Genomic DNA, 12,639 nt, shown 5'->3' on the forward strand with positions numbered 1-12,639 from the left:
ATACAGTATATATGTGGGTGTGTGTTAGAATAAAATAAAATTAAATATAAATATTTTTTATATTAATGATTAATATGAATAACAAACTGGCCAAGTTGCAGGAATAGGAATAGTTCACTCACTAACATACATTTCGTAAGTAAATAAATAAATAAATAATCCAAACAAACAATCAATCCAACTCAGGCCTTTCTTACCAGCACACAATGAATGGGATTTCCTGCCAAGTCAGTAGCGGGCGCCTGCAAAAGCCTCCAGTCTTGGCCCTTGTTGTAAGTAATGTACGTCTTCACCTGGTTCTCCACCTTCCTATTAGCGATGAGCATACCTTCAATCCCTGCTACCTGGGAACATGGGGGAAGAAATACGATACAAATATGAACATGAACATCTACATTCATCGTTACAGTGCTTCGGACTGTCATCTAATAAAGTCTCTTAATTACACAGACACTAGCGCCCACTATATGATAGCCCAAGCTCACTGACATGGTGTTACTCTAGCGGACATCCTCGGCTTAAAACAAGCCCAAACTTAGCAATATTGAATGGTGACAGTGGTGCTAGCGACCTGTTTTAAATCGCGTCCTGCTAGCGAAGCATGCTCTAAGGCAGGGTCCGAGTCTGTAAGTGGCACTAATAGGGACTGCATTTGACAGTGTCACAGTGACGGAGCCGCATTGGATGGACACGGCTAATGAGGTCCCCTCCTCTGCTGGCCAGACGTGTCAGTCACAGCGGTAATTATTTATTATCCTTTAGCTTCCATCTCTCGGTTCCAATGTTCTCCCGGAAGAAGATGGATGTACTGGTTGTGGTAGAGCGGTTCATATTCAGCATGCTCTGCAAATCGGGTCATACTTCAGTGAGCAGATCAGCTGCTCATTCATGTTTACAATGAATTCATCACAAGTACTTGTTCAGCGCCATGCAAATAATCAAAAGAGCAACTGAGCAAACAAAGCGAAGATCTCTAGCCTGAAATACTTCTGTTTAAAACAAGAGTAAAATGACCAAGAAGATCTTGCTGTGTAAATGATTTAAGAAGCTATTTGGAGTGCATCATATGTTGGTGACCAGCAATGAGAGAGTTTTCAAATGGGAGGAAAGACGAATAGGAAACCATGGCAACTTTGTGAAATTATGTTCTATATTCACTTATAATAAACTTTTAGACCAGATGCAAATAAAAATGTTTTAATGTAAAAAAACAAAACATTATGCCACTTAGTTTGATATTTTATGTAAAGCAATGACATTTCTATATCTTTAATTATTCATAAACCTTTTGATTCCATTGTACACAACCATTCAAAAGTTTGCAGAAAGTTTAAAAAAAAAAATTTTTTTTTACACACACTACCGTCTCTTCTGCTCACCAAAGCTGCATTTATTCGATCAAAAATACAGTAAAAACTGAAATATTGTGAAATATTATTACAATTTAAAATAACTGAATAAAATGTATTCCTGTGATTTTCCAGCATCATTACTTCAATGTCACATGATCCATCAGAAATCATTCTAATATACTGATTTGCTGCTCAGGAAAAATTTCTTATTATTATCAATGTTGAAAACAGTTGTGCTGCTTCATATTTTTTGTGCAATTCATGATACATTTTTTCAGGATTGCTTGACGTGTAGAAAGGTAAAAGAAAAACAGCATTTGAAATTGAAGTCTTTTGGAACTTTATAAATGTCTTTATTGTCACTTTTGGTCAATTTATTGTGTAACTGATTAATTAAAGCATTAAAAGCATTTATTTGAGTTAGATTAAAAACAAAAACATGACAAAACATTATGTATACCTGTTTCTTGCAGCTTTAGAGCTGCTTCCATGTACTCCAGAACCTCACCTGTCATGTCAAGCCTGTATAAATAACAATTATAACTAAGTATTAACTAATTTTCATTAATAGATTATTCAAGCTCACTAAAATCATTAGCAATGTGCTTACACTGTGTTGATATCAATAGCGATGGCTTTGTCAAGGACTTGTTCAGGAGTTAAATAACAATTATAACTAAGTATTAACTAATTTTCATTAATAGATTATTCAAGCTCACTAAAATCATTAGCAATGTGCTTACACTGGGTTGATATCAATAGCGATGGCTTTGTCAAGGACTTGTTCAGGAGTTTCAAGGTTTGGTGGGATTTCCAGATGCTGTGGTGGAAACAAGATAAATACACACACACACACACACACACACACAGACACACATATATGTATATATATATATATATATATATATATATATAAACTCAAATGTCATTGAAGGAAGGATTAAACTTACCTTTAAATGGAAATCAATTTTAATACACAGCAGCTTGGCATACAGTGCAACAATATGCCCATATCTATCATGTACTGTAGATTCCCCTAAAACACAGCAAACACATACAAAATTTAAATTGAAAGATTCACATGAAAGATTAATGTGATGATGTAAATGACTTGCTCAATAGAAAAACACCAGATCATTTCGACACTCACCCATAATGTTCCCATCTGTCTAATGCTTGCGGTGTGACCTCTGCTGTCTCGTAAGGTTTACAAGCAAAACATAGAATTACATTTGTAGGGTCATTTTAGCCAAATAAAGTCAAACGAAAGTAATTTTCATCAGATGATATTGTGGTAGATGAGACCTACGTTAGGATGGCCGTCTCGTAGCAGTTTGTGCACCATGTGGCAGAACTTCCAGCTGAGGATGGCGTTACTGGACAGCGGCAGACTTACGGCATGAGACCAGAACGTGACGGCACCGCCTTCCTTATGTGTGCCTAAAATGATATCTGTGCAAAAGTTAAGGACAATGTACTAGTCCAGATGATATATAGCAAAGATGATACACAGCATTAGCTGTATAGCAAATTCAAAATACCTGCATTTTTTTATTGTGTCTCAAAATGCAACTATATTATCACCCAGCTCTTTATATAATGGTGGAAATATATAACTAACTTTATCCATATACATACAGTACACTCGCATTAAGCTATATACATTAAAGCAAATCTCAATTGCTTGAGTGTTTATATTGCTAAACTATATTATCTCCCAGCTAAATGTGACTATAAGGCATGAAGATATTATAAACATTAACATATAGATTTTTTGTAAAGTTGCTTTGAAACAGTGTGTATTGTGAAAAGCACAGCACAACTACATTTGACTGAAAAAGCCTGGGCATCTGTGAAAGCCCAATACAACACACAAATAAATATGAACATAAGAAATGCTGTATTAAACCAATACTAAAGGATACTGCGTCCATATTTCTCTTTGATAGGGGCCTCAGGCTGGTGATGGATTTGGTGATGCTTTGAAGCTGTAAAGCAGATGAAATTGAGATTTGATATAACATCATTGATTAAACACAATAAATGATGCACACATGTAATGTAAATGAATATGACACAGTTGTACGGCACATGTCCAAAAAAGGTTATGGTATTTATGTTTAAATATTTTATTAGAAATTTTGACAGAAAGTCAATTGTAATTACACTTCTTTTTTTTAAAAATGCAAACAAACTTAAATTTTAACAAATGGCATAACAAAAAAACACACAAAAAAAACACAATAGTCAAAACAATTAAACAGAAAATATAAATAAAATAAAATCTCCTCCCACCCAAAAACTCAACCCATAAGTGCTATCGAATGGTAAGGGTAGGTAATGTAGGTAATGTGATTAATATAAACATATTAATCACAAGTTTGCAAAAAGGAAATAAAAGGGGACCAAATTTTTTCAAATAACAAAGTCTTGTCTATTAGGGTATACCTAATTCTCTCCAGATGTAGTGTACTTGACAATTCTGTCAGCCATAATTTAAGAGTTGGAACTTCTTTTTTCTTCCAAAACAAAAGAATACGTTTTTTAGCAGATATTATCCCATATGAAACAAACTGTTTTGTTGTACTCGTGCAAGTCTTAAAAATTCTTCGGAAACTCCAAATATAATTAATATAGGATCAGGTTCGATAAGCATACCTAATGTATCTGAAAATACCGATAATACAACCCCTAATGTATGCTTTAAATGTGTCCCATAGCACCCCCATAGAAATGTCCGGTTTGTCATTTAAGTCGAAAAACATTTTTATATCCCGTTTTAAGTGATTAATAAACTCTTTATTTGTAAGTAAATGGGAATTAAGCCTCCAATTTCTTTGTGGTTTCTCCATATTATCTATCTTAATAGAAAAGGTCACTGGACAGTGATCCGAGATAACAATATTATGGTATTTAGCCAAGGTTATGGTATTAAAATGAATGTTATATCAGGTCCAAAAAAAAAACATTAAAAAAAAACAAACATGTTACTGTGGTACATACCCAGAAGCATTATATTACCGTGGCACATGTCAAAAAACATGGCATTATATGGCACATGTCGAAAAAAACAAGGTATGCAAATGAAACTGTGTATTAAAATATAATGGCAATTATTGTTAGGCGACACATGACATATAATAATTTAAATCATGCGGGGATTTGAAGTGATCGAATATGAGCATTTAAAAGTGTAAAACAATTTATCAGGTGTTTTCTGTCATATTACCTTATTTTACCACTGAAAGCAAAAGGAAAACGCCAAAGAAAGATTTTTGGTTAAAGTATCTTTAAAGGGGTCATATGATGCTGCTAAAAACAGCATTATTTGGTGTAATGAAATGTGTTTATGCGGTTTAAGGTTAAAAAAACACATTATTTTCCCACATACTGTACATTATTGTTGCTCCTCTATGCCCCACCTTTCTGAAACACTTTAATTTTTACAAAGCTCATCGGTCTGAAAAAGCGAGGTGTGCTGTGATTGGCCAGCTATCCAGTGCGTTGTGATTGGCCGAATACCTCAAGCGTGTGACGGAAATGTTACACCCCTCACCATACTGTTGATGCTGTGTCGGGCTTGAGAACGGCACGGCCGGCGGACTCGACGAAGGAGCGTCTGGAGGGCTTGCGGCAACCACATGTGACGAAAGCCTTTTCAGATTTATCCGTTTTCTCGTTTTTCTTCGATTCGGTTTTCTTTGAGGCCATGTTTAACTCCTTCCTCAGATGAAACCAGATGTACAAATGTTCGTTTTAGTCCCTCCACACCCACACACACACACACACCTGAGATCTACCGGTCACGTCAACGAGTCACACACAGGTGAGTTTCCTCACACGTGCTCCATCAACAGTCTTTCAGTCAAAATAAAATTTAATTTAATTTTTTAAAAATCTGTAAGCTTTTCTGTAAAATCTGTAAAAATCTGCTTATTACGTAAGCTACTTATTTGTATTATTTTAAATTTTTTGTATTTATATATATATAAAATTATATATATATATACACACACACACACACAAATTTACACTAAAATTAGGAAGTCACTCAAAACCACCATTTAAAAGAAAACCGTTAATGACAGCATGTAACGACCTTTATTGTTCTTTTAAATGTCCTGAGATTAGGCAAATAAACTGCAATTCAGTGGCTTTTGAAAAGGCTGATGGCACCTTGTCCTTTCTGTGGGAACAAGACTGCATTTCGGATGTAAAACATGATGATCCAGACAAGAGCCACATCAAAGTTCATTATCTTTGAAACCAAACAGGTTAGATGACAGTGAATCTGGAATGGCAAAAAACAACCAGCACCATTATGTCAACTTGTAGGACAGGTTTAACACTTGAAGAAAGAAGTTATAAATAACACCAGTCTTTACATTGGTCAGAGGTAGTGCTGTAGTGCTTCTGTAGGATTAATCATTAATGCTTATTTTTGTACACATATCATAAAAATAGAGTTTGATTAAAAAAATAATAATAATTGAATTACAGTATCTGTAAAATTATAATTTTTTTAAATACGTGTTCTCTTTACAAAACTCCTCTTTGGTTGCAAAAAACTGATTTATTTTTTTAGAAGCAGTGAGAGAAGACTGTAGCAAACGAGGATTCGTTGCTTCTCGTGGCTTTATGGACCACATTACTTGCTTCCTTGTTGCAAACGTGGGTTGCTTTCGATCTGGGAGTCACTTTACTTTAGGACAATAAGAAGAAAATGCCATTTAGGTGCAGTTTCACCTTGAAGCGTCATTTATACTATGCATTAAACTGTTGCAAATGAGTTTTGTGATGTAATAAGTACCCGGCGTGTTTGGCTATGGGTGAAGGTTTGGGAGTGGCTGCCGTTGCCATGGTTACTTTGGAGGTGACAACCGGCATCGCAGTTCGTTGGGCTCTGAGGTTTTGTCGGGCTGACAGATTTCTTGGTAGAACTTTCCAAACTTGCCACCATTTCCTGAGACTCAGCGAGCAGACGCTGTAACCGTGTTGTGGATGAGCTGTAGTCCTCCTGCGTGAGATGCAAACATTCATGCAATAAAGTTAGAGGTTGGTAACTCGCAGGGGTTAAATTGGGCCAGGACCCCCCACCCCACATAACAGATCCCAATTTAACCCCCCTGATAACACCATACAAATATGCATAAAACAGGCATGTGATCAGCTAAGGACAAAAAAAAGAATGTTTTTCACCCCTTTCAATACAACTATTAAATTTTTTTTTTTATAATAATAACTAAAAAATATTTAATTTTGTTATTATTTAAATTATACTAATTAAATAATTAACTAAATATTACTATTTCAATAATGCTATTAAAATAATACAGTAAAAATTTATGTTTAATCATAATAATATTAATATTATTAATATCAAAATACTACTTGTTATTTTATTATTATTGAATTTATAAAAAATTTAATCAATAAAGAAATATATTACTATTGCAATGATACTATTGTGCTGTACAAAATAATTATTTAATAATAATACTAATTATTATTATTATTATTAAAACACTTTATTTGATTATTATTTCAATTCTAAAAAGAAAATGAATAAAGATACATTACTAATGCAATAATACAATTGTACTGTACAAATTGAGTATTTCATTATAATAATAATTAAAATGCTATTTTTTATTATTATTTAAATGATAAAAAATAAATCAATAGAGAAATATTTTAATATTGCAATAGTACTATTGTACTGTAAAAATGAGTATTTAATATAATTAACATCCTCATCATTATTTTACAGAAAAAAATGCAATTAATTTTATTTTTCTGCAATTTGTATTTGAAAATGCTGCAATTTACACAATTCACAAGGGTCATACTTTTCAGGTAGGAAAATACAGAAAACTGTATAAATAGAGAAAAATCACATCCCTGATACAAATACATGTAAAGTGTTGAGCTACCTCATTGTCGTGGTGAGCTACATCTTTGGCACAGAGTTCAATGCTTAGCCTAGAATCGGGTAAACAGACAGAGCTCCGCCTACTTCTGTGAGAGGGGGAGGGGCAATCCAGATGAAGAAGGCTCAGATCTGCCACACTAGTAAATGAAGAGAAAGTCACGGTTATCATCAGGCCAACAAAATTACCATTGTTTTTTGCATGCTCAATCTTAAAACATGCCTACATAAAAAATGCAATATTAAGTGCACTGGATTTTATTATGGTAGAACATCGTAAAACTGAGCTCTCCTTTAATAAACCACCAAAAAAAGGACATTTATTTAAAATATATACATGCTTTTAGCATCGTCAAGGTGCGGATCTGATTCCCAGGGAATTCTTGAACTGATAAAAATATAATTGAATACAATGTAAGTCGCTTTGAATAAAAAGCATTTGCCACATGCATAAATGCAAAGGCTTCTATCTAAATAAGGGGAGAAACTTTGCTTTCTGATTCATTGAGGTTTTTGTACAAACCTATGATTACAACCTAACTCGCAAGATGTTTTAATAAAGCTAGAGAATCCTACCAAGAGAATCTTGGACTGATATCCACATCGACTACACAGACAGGAGTTCCTGTCTCTGAATCATAGTCAATGACAGCCATTAAATCCACGTCAGCTCTAATGTCAGAATACACTGCCTGACTCTGTGGATCGTCTGATGGGCTGTCAGCGTAATCACAGCAGAGAGACTGGGATGACAACTCAACACAGTTGTTCGCTCTTTCCTTCACTTCCATCTTGGGTGATTCTTGTTCACTGATGTCACACTGGCTAGTTGCACAGCTGTTTGTAATGTTGGCGCCTGAGCAACCTTCCTCTACGTCTGACTGTTCTGCGACTTCATGGTTTGTGGCACTCAAAGCTGCGCCAAAGTCATGCTCAGAGTCAGTCTGCGTTTCCATTTCAACACAAGGATGCCGTGTTAAACCCGATGGGGCTTTTCCGCTTGTGCTGCGGCACAGGGTGGACATTAGCCCTGTTTCTAGTTCTGTCCCTTCTTGATGATCACTGTATTCTAGCACATGACTGTCTCCTATACCAGAATCAGCCCTACGGACACAATAACACTCATAACTCAAGATGTCTAGACCAGGGTTATTAACTAAAACTGAAATAAACTAAAACTAAAAAATAAAGAAATACTGCTTTGTTAAATAACTGAAATAAGTTTAAGTACTAAAATTACTAACTAGCAATGAATACTAACTAAAACTGAAATAAAAATAAATTAAACCTATACAGTAATATAAAAATAACTGAAAATATTAACAATAAAGCTAATTTAAAATAAAAATTTCTAACTGGAAATGAAGAAAAACTCAAACTGAACTAAAACTGAAATAACAATATATTACCTAAATAGTAATTATATTTATTACTAAAAACACTAAATAAATTACTAAAAATAAACTAAAAGGAAAATGAAAACTGAACATATAAAATACAAAAATAAAAACTAATTCAAAATACTAACTGGAAATGAATAAAAACTAACACTGAAATAAAAATATGTTGAACTTAAATAGTAATATTTTTAAAAAGATATTAAAATGACAGAAGTACTGTATCAAAATGTCTATATATAACAGTATTATTAAAAATTAAAACTAAAATTAAAATAAAATATAACTCAATATATTAATAAAAACTATATTAGTAAAAAAAATAAAAAATAATAAAATAACACTGGTCTGGACAGAAGTAAATCCAGTGGCTGAAATAAGAAATGTAAGTTTATAAAACACTGCACATTGTAGATCCCCACCTCTCCCGTGACCTTTGACCCTCATGATATCGGAGTGACTCTCTGGCGCTCTCCAAGTTCAACTTTAGCAGCTGGAGGTCATTCTGTTGGTTTTCACACACCTGTCACAAACATATGCATATATCATAACACTATCAATCATCTATTATGTGCTGACTTGGTGTGAAGCAAATCCTAACCAATCAGAACATATCTGATGCCTTAAGTACAGTAATGTAGACCAGGATTATTGAGAAATATGAAATATCACATTATAAGTACTTAAAATAAGAAAATGATTCATATTTTAAAAAAGCAAAAAGCATCAAATAAATGTTTGTTACTTGAAATAAAATAAACTTGAACTGTTTTATAATATATATATATACTTATTTTATTTCAGCTAATTGCCCAGGCAATTTCTAATTTTCTTGAAGTACTAAAATAAATCAAATAAAAATAATTATAAAAATAAATAAATAAAAATGACAAAAATACACAACAAAATTATTTAAAAAACATTTAATTAATTAATTCAAATTAAACTGTAAATATAAAAACTATAATAGCATCTCAATAATACTAAAGTAGCACTGGGTTATAGCCTGTGGAGCTGTTTTAGAAGAGATCCCAACCATGTCATGGAAAAGGAATGCAGGAAGTCTTACAAGCATGCTGAAAAACCGGAAACAACGTTTTTTCCGTTGGAAAACAAATGGAAAGGACAGAGATTTCTAAAAATGAACGCTGGCTGGCATTGGATGATGTAAAGAGAGGGAGTTTTGAAAGACAGTACCTGCCGCAGACAGAGCAGCTCAGATTCGGCTCGAGCTTGTTTTGATCGGGAAAGTTCAAGTAATTCATCCCTCCAGCTTTTATCTTCATCTGGGCAACAGACATGGCAACCTCCATTAATTTAACAAAGCATTAACACTCATGAAAAGACTATTAAATATGTTTTCTGCACCAATCAGTGTTTAAGCATCACTGCTGTTTATTACCTCTAGTGTTCTATTGGCAGTTTTTAACAGATGCAGTCTATTGCTCTGCAATGATTCTATAGATGTTTCTGTGTCTGAAGCATGTGTGTGATGCTGTTTAGGCAGGTCACTAGCGTTTGAAACACAGCCGATATTACACTATGAAACATGCAGTAAGTGGCATACTCATCATCTGAAGTTCAACAGCAGTGATGTCTTTCTTCAACAGCTGGTTTTCCTGCTTTAAGCGGATGAGCTCTTCTCTCTGGCTGTTGTTCTCAATGGTTTTCTCCTGAAGCTCGGCTGCAAAAAAATTAAACATGCATCCTGATGAATCCATGAATTAATTCATACAACAAACATTAATACAATTAAGAATGTACTTTGTTTAACAGTCGCAAAGATATTTTCAAACCAAATAAAGTACCTACTATACAGTATTTGATTTCGGACGCAACGAGAGATTGTGAAATATCACGGTCTACCTATCAGTTGTGTGTTTTCATGTCTGCTCTCTCTGAAACAGTGTTTGTGTTCCTTCATTTCTCGCAGCGTTTTGCTCTCACGTGTTCGCAGCTCTTCGAGTGATTTCTCTTGTTCCCACAGACGACCGGACAGCTCTAAAATGTGATTGGTGGCCTCAATCACATCTTTATCCTGATAAAGAAAAACAAGCACTTACATCAATGTGTCTGAATAAATAGGATATAAGATAGTGGATGTGTGCATGAGTGTGAGTCTCTGCTACCTTCAGTTTAAGCATGGAGCTGAGCTCCTCCTCGCGCACCTGCAGCTGCCCCACCTGTGATGACAGCATCATGACTGTGGAGTTCAGACTCTGGTTCCTCTCCTATGAATAAACTAAATATATTATACATTATAATAAAACTTATGGAGTATTTTTATCATAAGATAAAGAAAGTGGACAATAAATGATGTGGGGAGATGGAGGAATGGGAACAGGATATGGACCAGAATTTCAGACCTAAAAACAGATTTGACTTCACCTCCAAGTCCTGCTCATGTCTGGAGATGTTCATCTGTCTGTGGCTCAGCTCGTGTAGCTGGTGTTGGGTGCTGTTGAGCTCTCTGTACACGTTTTTCTCTCTCGTTTCCGCCACATTCGTCCGCTTACTGAGAGCTCTGATCACCTCATTACGCTTCTCCAGCTCATCTAAGGAAACATGAGCATTCAAATACATTACCATTGCCATTCAAAAGTTTAGGATCAGAAATATTTTTTTTATACTTTTAATCAGCAAGGATGAATAAAATTAACCGTAACGTCCACAAAAATATTAACACAACTGTTTTCAATATTGGTAATAATAAGAAATGCTTCTTGAGCAGCTGAAGGATCATGTGACACTAAAGACTGGAGTAATGATGCTGAAAATTCAGCTTTGCATCACAGGAATAAATTACATTTTACAATATATACAAATAGAAAACAGTTATTTGAAATTATAATAATATTTCACAATTTTACAGTTTTTACTGTATTTTTGATCAAATAAACGCAGCCTTGGTGAGCAGAAGAGACTGTAGATCTAATTACTTTTAGATTCAAGGAAAACTGAATTTCCTGCAATTTTGAATCAGAAGAGTTCACAGCTCAAAATGATCCAGTCCACTTTTTAAAACTTTTCATTTATTGAACTGCAAACATAGAGCAAGTTTATGAAATTACAGCAGTACACTTTAAGTGTTTACATTTAAGGGGGAATACAGAATTCTTAAAGGTATAGTAGCAAAAATAACCTAATTCTAAGGGACAGAAAAAGAATGGAAATTGGTCATTTAAAACTAAATTATATTGCTTTGGTGTAGGTTTATCAGGGATCTTCACTCTGGAGAAATTGAATTAGCTTTTATTTTTATATTTTCAATTTTCATTTTAGTTAAGCATATTAAGTTTAAACTTTAGTAATTCTGTTATGTGTTTTTGTCATTTTTATTTTTTAATAATTACTATTTAGGTTTAATTTATTTTTATTTCAGCTTTTATTTCATTCAAGTTAGTATTTTTTTGTGCTTCAACTTCAACTTATTTCAGTTAGTTTTTCATGTTTTGCTTTATTTCAATGAACACAAATGCTTTTAATAGTTTTAGTTAACCCTGCTCTGGAGTCACTCTCACCCTCCAGTCGGGCACATCTCTGTTCCAGGATCAGTACTCTCTGACGGTCCTGTTCCCAGGATAGCAGCTGCATGTGATGGGCTGCTGCCATAGTATTGAGCTCCTGGTCACGGTCCTTCAGTTCTGCTATGAGAAGCTGCAGCTCCAGACGCTGCCTCTGGATAGTGGAGACCTCCAATCCATTAACTGGGGTCTAGTAACATCACAAAAATGGGCCAATACTTAGTTTACAAAAGCACAAACTCATCCAAGAGTTACCATGGCATTCACAGTTTTAAAGGAATAGTTAAACCAAAAATGAAAATTTGCTGCAAATGTTTATTACAAACACGCAGCTTTTCACTTCACAAGAAATTAATTGCTGGACCAGAGTGGTGTGGATTACTAGTGGATTATTGTGATGTTTTTAATCATCTGTTTGGACTCTCATTCTGACGGCA

General features: G+C 34.2%; 1 protein-coding gene and 1 pseudogene across 3 annotated transcripts in view; both read right to left on the reverse strand.

The window, feature by feature from the left end:
* LOC107589006 (huntingtin-interacting protein 1-related protein-like) overlaps positions 1–491 on the reverse strand; it is a 20,421-nt pseudogene extending 19,930 nt beyond the window's left edge.
* Positions 492–5,886: 5,395 nt separating this feature from the next.
* Positions 5,887–12,639, reverse strand: part of ccdc62 (coiled-coil domain containing 62) — a 10,507-nt gene continuing 3,754 nt past the window's right edge. For all 3 annotated transcript variants that reach the window (XM_016277197.1, XM_016277196.1, XM_016277194.1), the window contains 10 exons: positions 12,200–12,392; positions 11,067–11,233; positions 10,808–10,909; positions 10,545–10,716; positions 10,246–10,362; positions 9,876–9,964; positions 9,101–9,201; positions 7,286–7,421; positions 6,163–6,369; positions 5,887–6,054 (listed from right to left, as the gene is read on the reverse strand). In XM_016277197.1, coding sequence (XP_016132683.1) covers positions 6,052–6,054; positions 6,163–6,369; positions 7,286–7,421; positions 9,101–9,201; positions 9,876–9,964; positions 10,246–10,362; positions 10,545–10,716; positions 10,808–10,909; positions 11,067–11,233; positions 12,200–12,392 — 1,287 coding nt within the window. In that variant the 3' untranslated portion in view covers positions 5,887–6,051. The remainder of the gene's footprint in view (positions 6,055–6,162; positions 6,370–7,285; positions 7,422–9,100; positions 9,202–9,875; positions 9,965–10,245; positions 10,363–10,544; positions 10,717–10,807; positions 10,910–11,066; positions 11,234–12,199; positions 12,393–12,639) is intronic.

The sequence above is a fragment of the Sinocyclocheilus grahami genome, unplaced genomic scaffold, assembly GCF_001515645.1.
Source record: "Sinocyclocheilus grahami isolate Dianchi unplaced genomic scaffold, SAMN03320097.WGS_v1.1 scaffold110.1, whole genome shotgun sequence".
NCBI classification, from domain to species: Eukaryota; Metazoa; Chordata; class Actinopteri; order Cypriniformes; family Cyprinidae; genus Sinocyclocheilus; species Sinocyclocheilus grahami.